At 34.5% G+C, this 23,124-nt stretch overlaps 1 protein-coding gene across 1 annotated transcript in view; it reads right to left on the minus strand.

The window, feature by feature from the left end:
* The window catches only part of LOC136033013 (uncharacterized), a 57,354-nt gene that overhangs the window by 25,859 nt on the left and 8,371 nt on the right, over positions 1–23,124 (minus strand). The window contains exons 2-7 of the mRNA XM_065713552.1: positions 19,627–19,769; positions 18,362–18,443; positions 15,973–16,589; positions 8,449–8,693; positions 3,547–4,098; positions 1,128–1,262 (exon numbers count right to left, since the gene is read on the minus strand). Of these exons, the coding sequence (XP_065569624.1) occupies positions 1,128–1,262; positions 3,547–4,098; positions 8,449–8,693; positions 15,973–16,589; positions 18,362–18,443; positions 19,627–19,769 (1,774 nt within the window). The remainder of the gene's footprint in view (positions 1–1,127; positions 1,263–3,546; positions 4,099–8,448; positions 8,694–15,972; positions 16,590–18,361; positions 18,444–19,626; positions 19,770–23,124) is intronic.

Consider the following 23,124-nt stretch of genomic DNA (forward strand, 5'->3'; position numbering starts at 1 on the left):
ATCCTCGAAAAAGCAGTGGCGTCAATTCACGGAAACTGAAGGTTTATGTTTTTTCAAAATCAAGGGGAGCAATCAAGGCCGTATCCAGGATTTTCTTGGGGGGTAGGGGGTACAAAAAAATTCAAAAACGCATAATAAATTCATTTTTGTTCGGTTTTACGATTCAGACAAATATTTCAGTGGAGGGGAGGGAGGAGGGCTAGTTCAAACCCCCTAATCCCCCTGGATATGGCCTTAGGGGCAATTTTTTCCCTCAATTTATTCGATAAAATTCCAAAAAAGGTAATATTTAACGAAACATGAAAAAAGATATTTTTTAAATCTAGAGAGGAGGAATCTAGGAGGATATATATCCATTCCCCAATTGACACCATTGAGCAAAAATATCTTAGATAAAAAGAAGTCGGCTGGTGGTATATTAGGCACTAAGTTTGGTGCAGTCCTGAGTCTTGAAGGACGTCAAAAAAAAATGAACATTAGCTTATTCCACGTCCAAATGAAATACTAAGGTAAAGAAAACATTATCAACTAAATAATATTATTCAGAATCGGAATCATATATCAGAATCATCTGAACATTATTCAGAATCAAAATATAATTATTCAAGTACGAAACACATCATCGTTCATTAAATGGCCCATGACCACCTCATCTGCCAGATACTAAAAGAATATTTTAGGTTAACAAAGATTTATACAAAAGGACCACTATTGATTGTTATTATTGATTAGGCTGTGATATAACATTACATGAATTATGTTAATGCCTCAAATGAAAAATGGAGCTCCTATATATGATATGAAAGCTTAAGATTTTTCTCATTATTTCACAGCCATACTTCTTGCAGTTGCAATGAATAAGGGAAAACTTCAATGTTTACTATATATATATATATATATATATATATATATATATATATATATATATATATATATATATATATATATATATATATATATATATATATATATATATATATATATTCCTACTTGAATATTTATTATTTAATGGATATTATTTGTTTTTAAATGTGCAATAATGCAGTAAAAATAATTACTAGCAAATATTTTGTAATCAAAGCTAAAGTCGTTTTCTCTTTTTTTTCGTATAATTTTAAAGAACTTACTTTTCAGTCTCTTTTCCAAAACGTATCTCACTACCAGGAGGACCAATAGGCTTGAAGTCTTCACCTGATATTTCTTCTGCACCATCATCATAGTAGTCAAAATTAAATGGAGCTCGAGTCGTAGGAGCAATAATTCTGTAACAAAAAGAGGCTTCACATTGACTATGCCCAGCTAGTTTTATGTACTTTTGTTTTATGCTTTTGCTTGTTTAAAGGAATTAGTTGACAGAATTGTGTAAAATAAATTGTTCAAGCAATTACAAAGATGACACTCTAGAAGCAGCCATGTTGGTTCTGACAGTTAATATTTTATTTGACATGGAAGATAATACCAGATGAAATATTGGAAACAAAAACTAGATACAGGCCCTCCATCAATTAGAAAAAAAATTGATGAATGGTCATATCTGATCCCTCAACTAGGGTAGACCAGCCAAAAAAATAGTTTTTTGCCTCTCCTTGAATATTTTGAAATAACACTGTTTTCTTTATCCTTTAAAAATTATTAAACGAACTTGAGCTGATGTGATCAGTACTTTTTAGAAAACTTCCTAAGCAAATTTGCACACAACTAAAGTAAATGTAACACAATATTCAAATGCAATTTTTGGCAAATTATGACCAATATCGTCATCAAAGAAAGTTTATTAGCCTATATTTACAAAAACCTCGAAAATATAAGCGAAATTTTCGGTAGCAAAAAGGTAAATGTAGGTGAAAACAGTCAGGGGCAATATTTCCTATAGGTCCCCTGTCCTCTGTTTGTAGGTACACTGATCCTTAATACTTTTATCAATTCCTTATTGGCGCAGTAACGGCCAGTGTAGATCATAGAAATGGCAGCCTGACTCTTCTGACTCCCTCTGATTTGGCTCTTCATCGTTTCAAAATTTTTCTCCTCGCTTTGATTAACCGTAATAGAGCTAGTGCCACTAGACTCATAAGGTAAGTGTATATTCAACTGTTCGTATTTTCTGTCCAACTGTTAAAGTACCAAGGACATCAAAATACACGCCGGGGTTCTAAGGCCTTTTTTGATTGGATACTGACCCCAGCCTTCAACCAGGAAACCATTGGCGACGGTGACTCCAAAAAACGCTTCTAGTATGAATATCAATGTCAGCCAGCCAAATGCATCCGGCTTTTATATGTTTAAATAAGACTCTGAATGGTTTTTTGCCTATTTATTTCTTTAGCTTCTTCAAAAGTCTGACTTCTAAGGATAAATTTAAAATAAGTTGTTCTCCCCATTCTAAATATAACAATTAGTGGGTCTTGCCATCAAATTACTACAAGAGTACAAGGACATTGAAATAACAGCATTTGCTCCCTGGGCCCAGCTTAGCTGTATTCATACCAGTAGTTTAGAATCAGCAGTTTTCCGATATTAATCTTATGCTTGTTTAACATTTTTTAAGTTTTTCGGGCAGTACCACATTTTTGTCAATACTGTTCATTTTCTTCTAATTTTTGCGATACATATGGTTTTGTAAGCTTCCACTTAAGCAATTCAAACAGTAAGATTTCATTTTCACTGTCCTTTGTACTTTATAGAGATACTATGTGGGACTATTTTGTGCTATAAATCAGTCATGGAGCGGCAGCTTATGAATATTCACCAGCTCTATTTTTAATCTAGATGAGCAAATAAATAAATAGAATATGCGATGTTTGATCTATTCGTTAGTTCACTGATGTAAAGGTTAGAAAAAATAAGAATAAACTTTTGAACTAGAAAAATGTAATCATGTTTTACTGGCATATTCAACCAGTTGCAAATTAAGCTCATTTTTTCGTTGAAATGTTTGATTTTTAAATTAGTAGGCGTGAATTTTTTAAAACAGAAATGGCCTAAACATGTTTGGAATTCAGTGCGTCTAGAAAAGAAAGAAAAAAACTTTCAAAGGTTTCAAAGAAAGCTTCTAGGAAATTTGATGAAAATTTGACTCTCCACAAAATACTGAGAACATAACTTATATCCCTTTAGTCCCCCAGCAATGATTTTGCTGCAAAAACTAGGGTACTCAACAAAAATAAATAAGCCTATGAACTTAATGCATGAATACATATAACAAGTAAAATTTAATTAGTTTTCGATCGGTTGGTAACTACTGTAAAAAAGAAAATTTTTAACAAATTTTAGGGAGAGACAAGGGCCGGGTTTTATTGAGAAGAAAATTATTCTTTTTAATCCAGAAAAAAAATGTTGGCCGTGATTCTAATTCAACAATAAATTGTTGTGGGTACGTTTTTGCGTCTTGGGATAAATATAAGATTGTTGAAGATATTACACAAGATTCGAGACTGAAAACTTATCAACAAATTTCTCCCATAATATCCTGCCTCATAGGACTGATTCTGTCGATTATTGTTTGTTGATTAGTTTTTTGAAATATTCCTATATAAAAAAGAGACTTACTTTGTAGGCTTCTTTTTCTGAGCTCTCATTCCAACAAAAATAGGTTCTCCACTCGGCTGAGGGATCGTCATACCAGGAATATATTCTTCAATAGTTTTAAAATCCGTTTCTAACATAGAAAAAACACTTGGGAAAGAATTTGATTTTAACATCGGAGGAAGTGGCTCAATATTTTCGTCATCTAAATTCATTTCAATTGTTGGCATTGTTTGGCCGTTTGTTGTTATTTCTTCGGTGGATGAACCAACATTCGAGTGCGGGAAAAAATCCTGTAAAATTGATTCGATTTCGGCTGCAACTACATCTGTATCTTTGTTTCGTATATCGTGTTCAAGTTCTAAGTCCATAGATTCATCATCAGGGATCAATACCCCATCTATAACATGTATTACGCCGTTGCTGAGGACAACATCTGGTGTTAAGACAGGAACACCGTTCACACTGTATGTGCCATCTTCACCTTCAAAACTTAATTCATGACCCTCAATCGACGCCAAAGCTCCGGCCTTGACACCATCTCGCATTGTGACACTACCAGTTATGACATGGTTCCTTGAAGTAGAGACAGCATTATGTTAAAATAGAAAAAAAATCTAAATCTAAAAAACCTTAACAAAAGTAGAGAACAAAAATAGCTTCACATTGCTTGGCGATCCTTGGAAAAAATATATAAAAGAAAATCCAAATAGAAAAAACATTTCGTTGTAATTGAATAAAAACATGAAGCGTTATTTGTAATATTTCAACAGACTTAAAGCTTGAATAGACACATTGGTTCATTGCATTTTGTTGTAATGAAAGAGTACAAGCAGAAAAAATCATAATAGAACCAACCCTAAAAAGTTAGTGGAACTAAAGTGAGTCTAGAAGCGGTCTGAACCAGCAAAACTCTGGTTTATAGGCTTGGAGAGAAATGCAATGAAAAATTACCACACATAAAAATGAGGTCCCCACTCCTTGAATTAGTGGTCAAGTAGTTTTCTGAAACGTGAGCCTCTGAAAGATTGAAGGATTTAACAGACGTTTCCCAGAAGAATGGTCTACGGATTGTTTTGAAAACCCGTTTGACTGATCGTCTTTCAAACAGTAAGCTGTACGAAAAATATGATGCTATCCCACTTTCCGCGGCTATAATGTGAGAAAGGCTGAGATGTCAAGGACGCGTTCTGTGGATGAAGGATGACAGAGTGCAAAAGATTGGGCAGTCGTCTTGGATGAAACAAAAAGCAGGTCTTCCCTGAATTGATTGGGAAGAAATTGTAAGGGGGGAAATCTTTTTAGGAGGTCGTAAAGAAGGAGGCTTGAAACAGATTGGGTGGAAGAGGAGTGTGCGCAACTGTGTTGGCCTCAGGTGGCTTGGTGCTGCAGCGAGTTATTATAGCATCTCATAGCTAAAACTATTTAAGCCTAATAGAATATTTTTTATTGTTATACTTTAAACAATCAATGTAGTTGCGCTAATCTAATATGCAATAAAATTGTATTTTTGCTTTCCGAATTCTAGATATAGTCTTTTCAAACACAAAGAAAGCAATTACCAAACAATATGTGGATTCACCACTTAAAAATTGGGCTTTAGAAAACTAAACGGAATGCTTAGAAAATTATAAACTGATTCCTTAAAAGTGTTATTTAAAAACCCATTTCCCGTACACTGGAATGAAGTAAAATCAAAAGGAAGCGTATTGACAAAATATCTGCCGGTTTCAAATGGTGAAAGTTACTTTGAAAAGCACGAATTTATTATTTCTAATAAATCATATTTTCGTTCCTGCAAACATGATTAGCATTTTGTTTGTCATTTTTGTTTAGACTATGACAAAGAAAAGCAAAAATTAATTCGTTTTCAATCAAACACCAATAATACTTTAGTTTTTGAGAGCTTTGAAGGGTGTTCCCCCCATTTTTTTCTGATAAATCCTAATCGTTTTGATTTTGACTTAGTTATACATTTTAATTTCTGCTCGTTTTGCGTTCCATTTATTCGTTTATAGTAATTTCTGTTTGTAAGCTTGTCCTATTATTTGACTTAAGATTTTAAGATTGCTCATTGAAGGCTCTTTTGCCCATTGTGCATCCCATCAAAGTTTTATGCCGAATAGAGACGAATAATTTTAGATTTTTAGGTGTCCTTAAGCAATATATAAAAAAATTTGAGAGCTTTGAAGGGTATTCCCCCCCCCCCAATTTGTTTCTGATAAATCCTATTCGTTTTGATTTTGACTTGGTTATACATTTTAATTTCTGCTCGTTTTGCGTTCCATTTATTCGTTTATAGTAATTTCTGTTTGTAAGCTTGTCCTATTATTTGACTTAAGATTTTAAGATTGCTCATTGAAGGCTCTTTTGCCCATTGTGCATCCCATCAAGGTTTTATGCCGAATAGAGACGAATAATTTTATATTTTTAGGTGTCCTTAATCAATATATAAAAAAATAACTAAATTTATTTTCAATATTTTTATGCTTCGGGATCCACTTGGCTCAAGGAGTTACGGAATAATTGTCAAGCCTTTTAGAGAAACACATTTTTTGAGTCAATTTTTAGACGTCAAATCAATTTTTAGGTCTGGTCAATTTTTCGGCCTGATCAGAAATATTTCAAATCCAGTTGGTCTGTACTGGTAAAAATAACTTTAACTGATATATATATATATATATATATATATATATATATATATATATATATATATATATATATATATATATATATATCTATCTATATAAAAATAAGTTGTCTGTCTGTGGATCAGGTGACGTCATGTTTCTGTGTCGGCTGACGTCATGAAATTAGTTGTCGTCATTTTTGTTATGACGATGCTTAGTATATTGTAAAACACATTAATTTGGTTAATAATATACCATTTAAAACACCAAAATGAACATGCTGGAGTAGTCACTCGGTGAGAGAGGGTGTCAGAACGGAGAATGAAGGTCCCAGGTTCAAATCCTGGTTAGGCTAAAAAAGTTAAAAACCTAAAAACTAAAAAAAAAACTGAAAAACTAAAAAAAGGCAAAAACTACAAAAAAAACTAAAAACTAATAAATAAAATAAAAAAGCTAAAAAACTAAAAAAACTAAAAAAACTAAAAAAAGGTAAAAAACCAAGACACCAGATTCAAGTTTCAAACTTTAGACAAAGAAAAACCTTTGATGTGGTTTATGGGCCCCATTTTCAGGTGAACCAACAGTTTCGTGGGTAATTCTGATAAAGTTTTATTTTTCTCTCTCTCCCCCCCCTCTCCCTCTCCCTGTCACTCTCCTTCCTCCATGTCTCTCTTTAATTCTCTCTTTTCCATATTTTTATAATTCTACTTGGAGCCTAGTAAAGAGGGAACCACGACCCATAGTAACCGAAAATTCAAATCGTTTTGTTAAAGAAATGATGTAGTAGGAAAAAGAACGCTGATTCAGAAATGACTGTTACTATTGAGATTCAACAGAATATATAACTGTAATAATGCAAAATAAAATCGAAGTTCGAAAAAGGACCTTCAACATTACTAAAACAAGAAGCAATATAGGATTTTTGCACATTAAAAATTTACAGTATTTTAGGATCTTTCTGCGGTGTGAAAACAAAGCATATATGTTTTTTCGGCGTTGATTTTATGTTTTCAGTAAAGTTTTACCTTTGCATAATCCTATAAACATATTGAGGCGTCGTTAGTCGGTTTATTTGCAATAGTTTAACGGATATATATTCAACAGCCTGCGGAGCTACAATTTCTACTCGTTTTATGTTTCAACTTCTTTCTTTACTTCCATTAAAAAGAATTTGACTTTTTAAATTTACTGACTGGTCAAGATCCTAAGCCAGTCAGTCGAAAAAAAAAAAAAAAACAGCCAGTCCTAACCTACGTGCAGTCCTTCTGAAGAGTTTTATTTTGCCACGCACAGCCAGAATAAGAATGTTAATGATCCTTTGGCATCCTTTGTTTAGATTTAACGTCCCAAATTATGGTTATTTTCACACCCGATGAAGAGTTGCTTCCCGAGTTCTAAATATTACTAAATAAAAAAAAATTTTTTTAGCTGAAAGTAAGGAGCGACATTAAAACTTAAAACCAACAGAAATTACTTCGTATATGAAAGAGGCTGCTTCCTCATCAACGCTTCGCTCTTTACGCTAAACTTTGACTCTTTCTCTCAACTCTGCTTTTTAAAACGGTAAAAAACTTTAGCGTAAAGAGCGGGGCGTTGATGAGGAAGCAGCCCCTTTCATATACGAAGTAATTTCTGTTCGTTTTAAGTTTTAGGCTTGTTCAAAAATAAGAAACATGTGTGATAATTTAACAGAGAATAAGCGAAAAAATATATCATAATGTTTCTCCAGAAAGTGTAACTCTTCTGACCGCTCTAGCAAAAGACAAATACTGCCATCAATTGGCAGTAAACTGCGTAAAAAAAGTGATAGAACGAGCAAAATTATGTGAGATCCAAAAATACCACTCTTGTTGCTTGATTTTTTTTTCTTGTAAAGCACAAAAATTAAACTTAATTTTTGTTTCGGTTACCCAAAGAAAAAACTAAATCAGTTGCAATACATTCAAATGCTATTATCCATTAGAAGATCGATTTATTGCTTCTTGGGTGAACCCGTCCATCGGGCGTTAAATTTCTTCTGTAAACAGGAAAATTATTGTCATTTACCGGATTAGTTTAAACTTATTTATTTTCACGTTTCGGCGTGTCAACGAGGGGGAAACTTTGCACATACCAAATTATTTTTATAATTTTATAACAACCAACCAAAAAAATCGCGGAAAATCCCGGTTTTAAGCTATGAATAGACCTATGATGGAGCTAGAAGACAAAAAATGTTTTCATTTTGACATCCTTAGTACTTAGTAATGACATCCAGAGTTGAACTGAAAATTTGAACAGTTGAATAAACACTTACCTTATTAGTTTAATAGCACTGGCTCTGTTACGTATAATCAAAGCAGGGAGAGAAATTTCAAGACGATGAAGAGCCAAGTCGGAGGGGGCCAAAAGAGTCAGATCGCCATTTCTCAGATCTACTCTGGCAGCTACTGCACCGGCAAGGAATTGATAAATAGGTAAGTTTGAAAATATAGACGCTGTTGCTAAATTTCGATTTCTTCCAATGCGATTCGTCGGGACGGGACGATCGATTAATTTAGCCTGAAATGAGTATAAAAACAGGGGTAAAATTATATAAGTGATTTTGCACCATTTAACAATGCTAAATGATTCAACAGATAGGTGCTTTCAAATAATAACCTAAAAATATTGCTTACTTGTAAGGCTAGAAAAATATTTCGAAGAGGGAAGCGTTATCTATCTTTACCTTGAAAAAATTCCCAGTATTGGACCTGGTTTCAAAGGCAAATTCAAGTTTTTGATTTTTCAAAACTAGGACCTATTTTTGTACAATCTTACAAACCTTAACAGCAAAGAAGAAATGAATAGAAGAGCTCAAAAAACTTTCCGATTCCCTAATTTGCAGGGTAGATCCACTTTTAAAAATTTTAACAGAGTCTTTGGGGACCCGATGCTGATGTTCTGAGGGGGAGTGTGTAAACTGTATGTCAAAACTCGTAAACACCTGCCCAGGACTCTATCATAATGGATTCATTCTAGAAATTTTCATTCACATATCTTATAAACTTTCTGAGCTTGCGGAAAACTACTCTTGTTTACTTTTACCAGGAAAGATTTATAATTGAGCCACTTATTTGGCAACCAAGTTAACTCCATAGCCCAAACAGGAGGATACATTAAGAAAAAATTCTTCATTATGCTAATCATTACAACAGCCATATGGCTGAAAAAATAATCTAACCTTTGATGTTTACGTATTTATATAGAGAGAATCTTGAAAGGCGTTTGAGTAACAATTTGCCATAGTCGCTTCAAAATTTTTTATTCATTATTCAATAGCCAACCTTTTATTCTAGCTTTGGTTTGTTTGTCTCATAGCCCCCACTCATTACAAGTTGAAAGACAGTTTCCCAATGGGTGTACAAAGTTGAGAGTCGATGAAAGTTGAAAGTTGACGAATTTAGCTTTTAAATGGCTCAGTAGCAATATATTTTTAAACTAGGGAAATATCTTATTTCCAGGAGGACATTCCTTGATTGGCTCTTTCTTTAATGTGTTCAAACATTCGCAATAAATTGGCTTCCCCCCACGAGAGAATCTTAAAAGTTAGCGGTTATGCTATTGAATGTAATTGGTAAATATTTACAGGTGTCTTCTTAATTGAGCCAAAAATCAAACATGGGGGACATTTATAAATCTAAAACTATTTGTAAGAGCAGGGCTGTATCTACGAGAGAGGGGCTATTTGGTTTGAATCCCACCACCCCCAGAGTAATATTTCTCTGATTCATAAATTGGTCTTAAAGATATAACCTTAAAAACTGGTTTTTCATACGAGCAAAGAGGTTACAAGAAAGTATTGGATTGGTTCTTCGGTGAGTTTGTCTCATATGATTTAAGAGCCATTAATAATGTGAAAAGAATTGTGACACTAGTTTGTTTTGTGCCCAAGCAAAACAAGCAATACCAGGATAGATATTTCTGATACTGACGTTAGTGAGTCCTTTGCAGACCGTTCAACTCTCCCTGTAGGCTTGCAAGATACTAAACCATTTGCTAATGCTTCTGAACCCTACACGTTCAATCGCTGTTCATACAGTCTGTTTACAACAAACACCAGCAACATCTTCTTCGTCAGATGTCGAACGACACTGCCCACATCTTCTTCGTCAGTTCCGAACGACACTGCCCACTTTTCAAATAAATTGGCAACAATTGATATATTATCTAAACTTTGTTTGCTACACAGTTCTTGGATTTCAAGTAGGTCTAATGCTTTTCCAGCATCTGGGAAAGAAAGTTGAAATTTCAGTTGAATTAGCTGACTCGTTTCAGCTGGCTGTCCTATTCTCTACCAATCGACGTAGCTTTTTGCAGATTTTCCATTCTTTTTTCATCCGAAACATCTGGCAAAGGTAAACATCAGTGCTTAGGCAACCTTGGCAGGCAACCCTTTAGAAACCGGAAGGATGCAAACGAATGTTACAAAAGTCACCAACAAACGAAGTTTGACAAAAAATGCAGTATAACTGCAAAGGACTTCACTTATGCTTGGGAGAAAAGGCAGATGGGCATTATCGATTGGTTAGAAACAAGAAAGAAGGCACAGGCTAAGAAAAATCGTCAAAAATTGAGGCCAACTGCGTTCTATCCCCATTTATATGGATCATTTTGATGGACTTTGTCAGAGGGTTCGGATTTCGGTTCGGCAGCTGGATCTGTCTGACCTCTGTCTGTCTGTCTGACATAAGGATTGAGGCTCCACCTCAACCACGGAGCTAAAATCACCTGATAATGATGGTGATTTCCGAGCTCTTCTGTGACTGAGGGCAAAACATGATAACGGAAGTCCAACGTAACATCTGTTCTCGGTGGCCAAAAATGCCATATAAATTTTTCCAATGAATCAGAATGATTTGATTGCTACATGCTCTATTGTCAAAAATATAATTTGGGGCTTGCTAATGCCATGAAGGATGTTTCCAATATTGAGCAGCAATCTATTTTCATCCACTACACCTCTACTGGAAACCATCATGATGATTTTCTTAGTTTTGACTCGGTTAAAAATTTAACTGGTCAGGGTCTTGCTTCGTCGAACCACCATTTTCTTGAAAGGCTTTGGGTGTAAAAGATGGTTGGCCAAGGCTATGATGAAGAAGCAGCAATGAGTGGTCATCTAAAAGGTGTTCAGGCAGCTACGTGAGAATAATGCCCACAGGCACCTTACTTGGACTATATTGCACACACTCTCAGCCTTGTTTTTTCTTCTATTTGTTTTTAAGCAATTCTTCGGAACCTTATAGTAACTCTAAAACTAATACAGTACTTCTCCACTCAGAGCAAAAAATATCAAAGGAAAAATAAACGAACGCCTACCGGAATAGTGAAAATAGAATTTGATTGGACTCTGCAAAACAAAATAGGTGAAGTACCACAGTTCAGTTAAGCGTTTTCTTGAGCTATATCGACCTATTTTATGTTCTATCGAAGCTCCTGAGGACAATAGCAATGTAGAAAGTCTGCAAAAGCGTCCTAGTTGCACGGTACCCTGGATCAGTAACAGTTTGTGATGTTTCTGTATGTGCCAAAAGAACTAGTCTGCCTGACTCTTACATTGGGTAAGACTCATCTATCGGTCGACTTCGATGTGGCTGCTCCTTGCAGGCATGTAAAGACGGTCCTTTCTAGAACAACATAAATGCAAAAAAGCTGCAACATCTTTTGTTTCTATTTTCAACGAAGCTGTACGGTTTGCCAATACATTAGAACTTAAGATGACTCGTCCGGGAACGAGAGGTGGAAGGAGTGTATGTACAAACGAACCTGATCTGCTTGCTCAATAGAGAAACTCAATTTATTCCTTTTTTAAACCACTTCATATCACCGCTTAAACAACTTTTTGAATTCCACAAGAATGTTTTGTCACACCTCAGTGTCCGTGTTCCTCCTAAGATTGTTTCTATTGATCCAATACCATGAAATTAGAGTCTTTGTTTGAGCTAGACGCTGATATTCTAGACGGGGCGTGCCTGAAGAAAGAGGTTAGGGTTTAGCACTGCAAATGAGAAATATTTCCAATATTATAAAGGTCCTGTTGTGTTCTGTCCTCACTTCGGGATTATGATTCTTCTTTTTACCTAAATATTACTCTTCTTTTTGCTGTTGTTGCGACGTTATAAGTAACTACCGTTACTCCAGAAAGAGGCTTCTCTACACCTGGAAGGCTAAAATCTTTGCTAAGAAATTCAACAGGACAAAAAGGCTGAGCAGCTTAGCTCTGGTGGCTATTTAAAGGAACATTTGTATGCCCTGACAATTTAACAGAAATTTTTGAACGGAAGAAAAATTGTCCTTTAAACTTCGTTTTGTAAACACTTGATATACTAAACTTGACAAAATCTATTGGTCGACTTTAAGAATCTACAAAGTACATCAATACTTTCCTTGCTAATATGGCGCAAAAACAAACAAATGCCTCAACAAATACAACAATTTGTATAAAGAAAGAAACGATCAAAAATTGGGTTTTTAAAGGCCAAACGATAATACTGAAGAACACACAGAGAGCGAGTATTTTGAGAGAACAACCACCTCTCTTCGTCAGTGCGAATAAAATAATATAATCAAGAAAAAACCAAAAACCAAAAAAAAACGCGGAAAGTACAACAAAACCAATTAAAATCCGATGACAAAACTACCAAAACATTAATGATAAATAAAATTTAGACCAAAAATCATAAGAATTAAAATCAAATATTTAACAACAGTAAAGTGAGCTATTCACCAATATTTGCGATTTGCACAAGATCCAAAAAATATGAACTGCCATTGGCGGATACTAACGAACAGCTGAGAAATAAAAGCGAAATTCATTGACTCAAACAAACGAACCAGCAATTAAATAAATTGGAGAACTAGTACACCTGATTTCTGATTTTAGTCATTGCATTTCTTGCGGACACCCTTTGATACCTAATGGGTGGATAACGTATTTGATTACGTCATTGGGGAAGTGGTTCATGGTTCGCGTCTGCTATATCAATATCTGCTATTTTTTTAGTATGTTTTGCAATTACAGATATTTTTTTAATGTTTTTTGCAATTACAGAATGTATTAAACTAATTGGATAACCATTCCCAAATAAACATCTCTAAGGTAGTCAAGCTCTGAATCCAAGAAACGTGGAATGCTCTGTCAGCTAGATAAGCGACCACTCCTTTTTACCAGCAAGAGAATGATTAGAAGAATAATAATAATTAGAAGTAACGGTCTGTTGAAACGAGGAGGTTGTTCTCCTGATATATTCGCTTTCTGTGTTATCTTCAGTATTTTTGTTTTGCCTTAAAGAATCCATTAGCGATCGTTTTTTTTTCTTTATGCTATGGTAGGCCAATATGGTTTAAGAAAGAATTTGCCTATCGAAAATGTCCTCATTCGCAAGGGGCGTACTAAGGGACTAACCTTATTGGACGTTGTTATTGTATAGAGTCCACAGGGGGACGTTTTTTTGTTTCATCGTACCTATTGCTTCAAATTTCGCTCATTGTGGAGTCAACGTTTGACCAGAAATTTCAGCGAATCTTGTGTTTAAAGCAAGTGATTTCCCAGTGTAGCGATTTCTCAAATGCTACCTATCAATACAGTAGGGCTGACACCTATATGTAACATTTTAATGAGAACGCAGTTTTTTATTTTTTATTTTTTTTTTTTTGCAAAAAATGCGTCACACAGCTTGTGTGGCTTTAAACGTTTCGATTCAATTTTTTGGTACAGCTTCGTGTTGGATATTCAGTCAATCAAACGAGTACCTATAGCTATCGTTTACTATTTACTTTCGTATAAATATAACAAGTCTACTTCAGCTTTTTGAAGCGCTCAAACTCCATAGTCAAACTTTAAGTCTGTCATGACCTTAGCTTCCAATTTTTGATCTTAGTCTGCATAACGTCTGCATAATTAAACCCTTCTTCCAAGCTTTCTTCAATGGCGAAAAAGAAAAACACTCTACGCCTCGGCTATTCTACTTTTTACATTTTCACTGCATCCAGCATTTGTACTATTAATACTAACCAGTGACCTAATAATACGAGCCAAATGAAGCAATTTACTGGATTGATTTTCTCTTTACCTAACACCATCTCTTCTCCCCCATTTACCCCTAATCTAAGGGGCATGGTCTCCTCAACAATAAATTATTAGGGTTGGGAACAACTATTTATTTATTTTCCACCTGAAATATAAAAACAAGCATAATAGAACAAGTTATATTGTAATAAGGTAGTTTTTGTCGTAAATTCCTTTTTGGGACTAAAAACTGTAACAGCAACAGAGTAGTACCATTTAATTTTCCATCCAACACCCTTTCCAAATGTGATGTCACTACCATGACAAAAATGTCCCTGCACCCATCTCCAAATGTTTGAATGTGGCCCTAGATTGTGCACAAAATTCCGCTTTTTTCAAGTTGGCGATATTTGACGTCATGAAAATCAGAAAAAACGCAAAGTCAACAAAATTTTGCATTTAGCCTAGGGCAATATCCAAGCATTAAGGGGAGAGAGGATTGGAGGGTGGTAGGAAATGTTGATTTCGGAAAACATGTTGACTGGGGAATCGAATCATATCACTCTTTTGAGATCTTTTCTGTTACACCTATAGCCTACCACTAATTAAAATGTTTTTTTGTTGTTTTTGATCGTGTACGGGTATTAAGTTGTGACAAAGGAGTGACTTATTGCAAAATGTAAGGAATACACACAATTTCGCTACATATATTAGGGCAGTTGTGGGTAAATCAGAGGGAAACTTTTTTTATGGATGATATAAGAAAGTATTTTTGGATTAATATATCATTGCTAAAAGTGCTTCATTTTAATTTACCCACCTAATATGCTTTTGTATGGCTCAAATTTTATTACATAACACGTTTGTTTCAATTTGGTAGCCCTAAATTGAAGCAAATTAATCCAAGAGTAAATAGTGGTATAGGTACAAAGGAAAATATCCCTCTTTTGTTATTATAGTGAGAAAGAATTGTGCACCAAAATTACCTTTAATCATGTGACAGAAATCATGTCATCACCTTGCCGCATCAATAATTTTAGTTTCAATAAAATTCAATGTCGAAAAGAAAACTTGTCAGACAGTTTTAAACGCTAATTTTGCCTCCGTCTTCCGACAGTTTGAAGTTCTTGCAAGATAAATGCATTCTTCGTCCATCCTTAATTATGCTTTGGTTTTGCGTGAAAGTAAAACCCAGAGCTGATATAGTAAAACAATAAGCCGTAAATTCTCTATAATTATGAAAAGTTCGCGATATAGGACAATGAAGCCTTCAAAGAAGGATATTTGGGCATAGGAACAAGTATAACGGAACTAAAGTAGTCAAATCAAGGTTAGCAGGCACCTCCTTGAGAAGGTCAGTTTAAAGTGACACTTTTCTTAAATCCCCAATTGCTACTTTTATTTTAGTGATTTTTTCTTAATCAGTTCATTTTACCAGATAAATGGTTAAATTTATTTTGATATTCTCTTACAACAGACTTGTGTCAAAGCCAGTAAAATGTATTATTTTTTTTCATATCGCTATCTATCACAAATAGTAGATTAAATTATTATAACATATAAAGGTATATGATTTTTATAAATGTATTATCTTTTTGCGACCGAAATTTTTTTCTTAAGAAGAAATTTATAATGACTCGTCCTTACAAGTAGGAGCGCTGAATATGTTTACTGATTGTTAATTAGCAAAATCTTTCACATTTTTTTCTTTTAAATTAGTAACAAAATATGTTAACGGAACAAGGCTTTATTCGACAATTGAAACAGATTTCTTATAGCTTTGATACATACCTGCCGACTTGAAGATTTTGAATGTGGAACCACACGCTGTCCAAAATCCATATCGTCTTTCATCATTTTTGAGATTTCCTTAGCCGATGCTGTCATAAGCGGTGACATCAACTCAGCTAGCAACAATCTTTGCTTAGGATCTTCGTTCCCACCACTTCCAATATTTGAAGTTTTGCTGGTATCTTCAATATCTCTATCAATAGCATTGAGCTCCGTTTGATTAACTTGTCGTTTTTTCGTCAAACTTCCTAGAATAATAACATTCTTCCTCTTTCTTCGCACCCCATTATCATGTCTTGAAAACTCTTCTGGAATCCATGCTGGTGGCTGGGGTCCATCCAAGGGGGGTGAAGGTGAACGGATAAATAGGGGGATAGCCGGAGGCTGTGGAGTGCCCCCAGTTGGTTGAAGATTCAAAGGTCTTGGAGGACCACGAGGCCTTACACTGTCTTTTCGTTTCTGTAAGTTTACTCTAGGGCTGCTCTGTAGCACTCTTTCAACTGCTTTAGTTATGTCCTGGGAGTTAATATTGATCATCTCATCTACCACATAAATAATGAATCTTTCAGTTTCTATGGCCTGGCGTATTACATCAGCTTCATTAATCTTTATTGTTCCTAAAATATTAGAGAATTATTAGAAACTTTATCAAATAATCAAAATAAACGGACATATCGATTTATTCCACCAAAGAAGTATACATAATACACAAATAGGTTCCGAGACCAAACTGGCTATGCTATGGGTTTGGTATGAATAAACGACGAAAGAAAAAAAATGAAGAAAACAAAAAGAGAAAGCAACAACGAGGATAATTTTAAGCCATTGAATAACAAACACAACCAATACAGATATTTTGGCATAAACCTTTGATAGGGCGTCTTCGGTGCTAAAAAAATATTTGTAAGAAAAACTAATTGTAAAAACAATATTATTATAAAATAAAACTAACCCTTGGAAGCAGCCTTAGCAAAAGAGAAAACGTTTTGTACGACACAGTATACAAATGTAAAACTACTCACAAAGAAACAAACGACATTTTTCGCATATTTCTATGAAAAAAATTACCCGATCCACAACGCAAAGGGCATACCTTGCATTATTTTCTCAAAATCCACTGTTCTACTCCAAAGTGTCGCATCTCAGAAGTTTATTTAATTCATAATGTTTAGGGGGAGAATGGGGCTCGTGTTTGTGAAAAAAAACATTACTTCCAGCTCAATGATTATATGAAGTAGTTTTAGACTAGCCAATGAGCAAACCTGGCTAGCAAAAAATCATATTCTACGGAACGGCTGCCTCCCTTTACTCAGCTTCAGACCTTATTAAATATAGGGTATCTCATTAAACATTGGGTATCTCATAGCCATGCATGGGTGATTAAAAACCTTTTTGCGCATTTTTTTTTCACGTTCTTGCATACTCTTGGCTAGTTTGGGTGATGCTGATCATTAACCGTGTATGTCGCTTATAACTTCAATTGAATATGTATATTTTGGATTTTGACTCAAAACCTTTTCTTTAAAGTTGCAACCGTCTTTTTTTCTGAATATGTTTCACCAATAAACAAGCGCAGAAGGTTACATTGCCAAAACTGCATACGAAAGAAACAATCTTTTTTTTTATAACTCTTAATTAAAAACTGAAAGTAGTATATCCTGTAAAATTAAAGTGTATGTCTTCATCGGATCAATAAGATGGTGGTAGCCGCAGTAATGACCAAATTGCCCTTCTTAAAATACAAAACTAAAAATGTTCATTCTGAAAAAGAATGCAGTTTGAAATTCCTCAGCTTCCGCTGATTCAAAACTCGTAATTTATCACCTGTTTTGCGGATATGGTTAAAATTCCTATTGTTTACTTGTTTATTATCTTTCAAAATGCAACAAAAACTAAAACTTCGTCATATCAAGTCTTTCTGAGAGCTCTGCATTTTACAGCATTTGCACTGAAAAGTGTGCATTCACTCTAAAAGAAATTTGACAAACAGTGCACGTTTTAAAGCATGCACCCTTATATTTATGACAATTTGTATTGCTTCTAAGTTTTGAAGTCCCCTTTTACTTACTTGTGAATTAACTTTTTATTTTGTTTTTTAGAATCTGAACAAAGTTCAACCCTGAAAAGACTTGAATCTACCATATCTGAGTACATTTCATTACAAAAAAAAAGAAAAGAATAAAACTATTCCACGTAAGCAGAGAGAGAGAGAGAAGGCAAAGGTGCAATGAATTTTACCACCTAAGTTGGAATTAAAAAATATGTATATACATATTGGTTCCTCTTCCAGAAGTATTTTTAATACTCTCCCAACTTAAATTTTGACGAACCTCCAAGCAAAAGGAGCAAAAAATATCAGCCTTCAGGAAAAACGATCATTAATTTTTACCTTTTTTTCCACGGTGCTCAAGCAATACAACATGTCCACCCAGACTTCTAAACTCTTGTTTGGAGAAATTGGAGATGTCAACCTACAGTAAAAGCTATTATTAAGAAAGGTGGATCAGTAAAATCTCTCGGGGGGAGGGGGGGGGTAGGATTTTCGATTGTCTTGAATGGATCACTAATCTTTAATGAGTCAGCCTTCTGGGCATTCCTGAGTTCTCAATGTCACATATATATGCAAATCTGGATTTGATCTGAAAAGCGAATTCACATTCGAATGAAATACATTCTACTTAGAAATACGTTTAAGAAAAGATTGAGTCAAAGCAAGCATTAGGAAACTTTAATGGCGGGATAAACCTAAGTCTGCTTTCGAACATTGAACTTTAATCAGCTTGAAAAGCTTCAAGGTTTTGACTAGAACATTTTCAAAACAAAATTCTTGAAAAATAAGCTTTATGTCCTCCGTAAATTTCAGGTTTTCCTAGATGTGTAATCTTTTTCAAACTTAAAATTTTTGAGTTTACAAACAGCCTGCACTAGATTCGATTTATATATTATCATTTCTATGGTATACCTAAGGTTATTGAATATTCTCCTCAAAAATTAAAATCCCCCTCTACACAAAAGTGTTCAGAGACCTTTGGGGTATTCTTTAATATCCAGGCTACTGAAAATATTTTTTTTTACATATTTTATTGTTGTTTCCTTTATTAAAATGCAACCGTAACTCAGGATTATTTTCTCCCCGAAGATTAACTTTACTTAGAGAACGGCAAGTTTTATTCACTGAAATTCCTTGATGAAGGATCTGGCCAGTAGACCCTCTTTTCTTCGTCCCCTCCTGTCTGAGGTAAGAAAGTCATAAAATTCATGCCAAAAACTGAAAAATTAGTCAAAAAGTGAATTACGGTTACACCTGATTTTGTTGTTCAGTCTCATCCCCTCAAAGAATTCCAAGTCCTTGTCCCTCTCTTCAAAGAATCACAGAAAATAAATTTGTTCATGGAAGCTTGAATTTACGGAATAAAATAAGCAGACAAACGGATTCCGATATTTAAAGACTTCACTTAGTCAATGCTAGGATTGATAAGCAATTTTATAGCTTACGTTAATGATAGTCTTATGACAAAATACAATAAACTGTTTTATTGACGTGTAGTGATTGACTAAATGACAAGGGCATTATAAACATCTGTTTTACAATAAAAAGTCACACGAAAAATTCTCAATGTTTTAATTGTCTTATTTCACTCTCGTAAATCTTACCTTGCCCTTCACAACGTGGTTGAGCAGTAACATCTGTTGGAAAGTGTCATCTCTAAGCAGTAGCTGGGATATATCTAAAGGGAGACGAGCCGAAAAAACGGCGTCAAGTGGAGCAAATATCGTGTAGGAGCCATCGTAATCAACTGTAAAATTTGCATAGAGATTCAATTAAAAGAAACAAGAAAAAATTATTCACGTTAGTGGAAGGGCTCAAAAATGATTTGCACTAATAATATGGCATACATAGGCTCTTTTTTCTTTAGTATTTTCTAAGCGATCTGTGTTTTTGCTCCCATAAGATGCTCCATGGTCTTTAAAATAATTAGAATGTAGAAATCAATTCCATAGTTAGACAAACAAGCCTCATTTCTCCTGAGCAATTTTTAAGACTCCTATTTGGCGATTTTGTAAGTGATTTTTTGCTCTCAATCTGCAATGTTAGTTTGCTCATCTGACTCTGGATCTATGAGCAGAGTTGCCTCCTGTAACACGAAAGTGCTATTTAGCACTACTTTATCATATGTAGCGCTATAGTACGTGCTATATTGAATGACCAAAAAGTGGCACTTCCGTGCTACAATTTTTCTTTTTATCTTGAACGAATTAATGAAGATTTTGTAAAAAGGCAGAGGAATTAACAAAAAGCACAGAGCGCCTTTTTGCCGTATTTCTTTCAAAAGATTGGCGCAAAGTCGATATAATCAGGATCGCCTTTTTGTTGTGATCATTTCACAAGTTTGGCACTAAGCTTGAAATAACGAGACATAAAAAGATAGAAAAATTAACCTAAATTAGTTCTGCTACATTTAAACGGGGAATGCATGTGTCGCAGCGCAAGCCACGACACGCGCAACAATTTTTTTGACTGCAGCACCGAAATCGTTAGGTAGCATGCAAATTCAGGCAATTTTAGTGCTTGAGGAACTGACAGTGATAGCAATCGTGTCTACAAGCCAGAGTAAGCATTCTCACATGGAGCTGGGAATACCCTTAATGCCAATACATCATCATCAATTTAAACCTGGAGCCCCTCCTTAATTTGGGTTGAATCCTAGCAAAAAAGAGGGAAACTAGAGGCCTAAAGAAAAAACGATACATGCAATCGTTGAAAGCAAGTTTAAATTCTATTGGAAGAGAATGTCAGTAACAGCCTCAAAATACTAAAGCTTACTTAAGAAATTACGTTTCCGCTGAAGTCAAATTTAATTTTTAGCTCCAGCAAGAAAATAGGTCAACAAAAACATGATTATAGAATTTCCAGTTTTATTGGATATTTATTCCAAAAGAAGAAACGCCACGTTACAAGTTGATACATTAACTGAACTGCACGAATGCTTCACACTAAGACCAAAAACTAGACCCATATTTCGAGACCGTAAAAATGGCATTAAAAACGAACCAGCGAAAGCTTCAACTCTAGCTGTGGTCAATGGACTCTTTACTCTTCACATTTAGAACATTGGCTTCATTTTTAATTTTTTTTTTTTTTTTTACATATATATATTTTTCGCTTGACCATGTTAAGGTTAAGCATATCTAATGGTCAAAGGGCTCTGAAAAGAAGAACATTAGTTGTTGGAAAAGCAAGCATAAATTATGATGAAAATAAAATGAAATATTCAAACTTGAATTATCAAATGCAGTAGGCTGCAAAATGATCATTTTTCTTTTATTCTAATCCTACAAGGGTTTTAATCAGAGCTAGTTGGTCTCGACTTCTTACAAAACCCAACAGGAGATAGAAACAAAGTGATTAATTTTTTAATCACTTTTACAAGACACTTGAAGCATCTGACAACTTCAAATCTAAAGAAGCATTTAAAATTTAAATTTAAAAAATTAAATTTAAATACTCAACACTTTTTAAATACCACTAGAAGTCTTTAAACGCCAACATGTTTAAACTTTCAACATATTTAAAATTTACAGATTTGAAGTTTTTATTAACTAGATCTATATCCTAGAAATAGAAAAATACGAAATTTATAGTATTTGTGTAAAATTACTTGGAAGTTTTCTACATTTTCAATTTTGTCCATAATGTCCTTATTTTTTGCACAGCACACCTTAATCTAGCTGTCTTATTTTTTGGCTTTGTTTCGTTTCTACCTATATTTTCTAAAAAACAAAAACAAAAAAAAACGTACTTCTCAAGAACTGTTACGAATCCGATTGCCAGAACTAGATTACAAAAAAAATAAAAAGGAAAAGAAGAAAAAGAGAGGAACAACAACACATTAAGGGTCACTATTCAATCCAGAGTTTAACAAGTATGCGCAGGTTAGGCTTCTCTGATCGTCAGCTCCTCCTGGCGTATACAACCTACATCAGGCTTTTCCTCGAGTATTGCTATCCTGTTTGGGGTCCCCAAACTCAGAACATAGCTTACATGGCAGATGAACTAGAACATGTCCAAAAACGCGCTACTAGAATAATACTAGGACCCAGGTTCAGCAGCTACGAAAGTGCCCTTGAGCTCTTGAATTTGCCCACCTTATTTGACCGAAGACATGAGCTGATAATGAAATTTGGGAAATCACTATCAACAAACGAGAAGCACCGATCCATACTTCCACCATCCGCATCAATGAGCAGATATACTAGGCATTACAACAAACTAGAACCAGTCAAGTGCCGTACGAACAGATTCACAAACTCCTTTGTACCATATTTTGTAAGAGCATTTAACAAGTGTTAATTGTAATTTTGTGATTGTAAAAATAGCATAATTTAGCGTTCATTTTTGAGTGCTACGATAGCTATTTAAATAAACGAATACGAATAAAATTGAGTGGGCAGATGGAAACAATAAGATTCTATTAATTTGGCAAGTTAAACCGTTTAGGAAAAGGATGGGTAGCCTATGGACTTTTGTCTGACTTTATCTTGAGCTTCATGGATTCGCCACGTCAATGTAAAAGAATACTCCCCCCCATCCTAGGTAATTACAGGGAAAGAATGGGGATACAAACTATATTTTCAAAATCTAGGAGAGTAAGTTTGCCATTTTTTCAGCGAAAATATACAATAAGGGGTTGTATATTTAGCAAAAACACTCCTAAAAAGTATTTTTCAAAATCTTGGCAGGGCAAAACCCTAGCGGAGACACATGGTCTCTCCAATTAACATCATTGTCACAGTTGTGTGATTTTAATGGGCGACAAATGACACTAATTCACGAAAATTCATGGAGCAAATATTTTTCTTTATTAATGAAGATAGAAAAAGATATTTCTCAATTTTTTTTTCAATTAAAATACCAAGAAGTACTTTTCAAAATGTATGGGATAGAAGCTAGCCACCCCTTCCATTTACACTCCTGTCGGCCACACCGTTATGTTTAAAATGGAGATAGTACCAAAAGAAGCATGTCTTTTTGACAACCCACCAAGTAGCCTAACATGTCTGTTGCCTAACATATTATTTAAAGCGACTGTTAAGGATAATTTCTTCTTTTTTGAAAAGCATTAATGAATATTTCATCCTTAGGGGGAGGAG

Source organism: Artemia franciscana, chromosome 11 (genome assembly GCF_032884065.1).
Source record: "Artemia franciscana chromosome 11, ASM3288406v1, whole genome shotgun sequence".
In the NCBI taxonomy this organism is placed as follows: Eukaryota; Metazoa; Arthropoda; class Branchiopoda; order Anostraca; family Artemiidae; genus Artemia; species Artemia franciscana.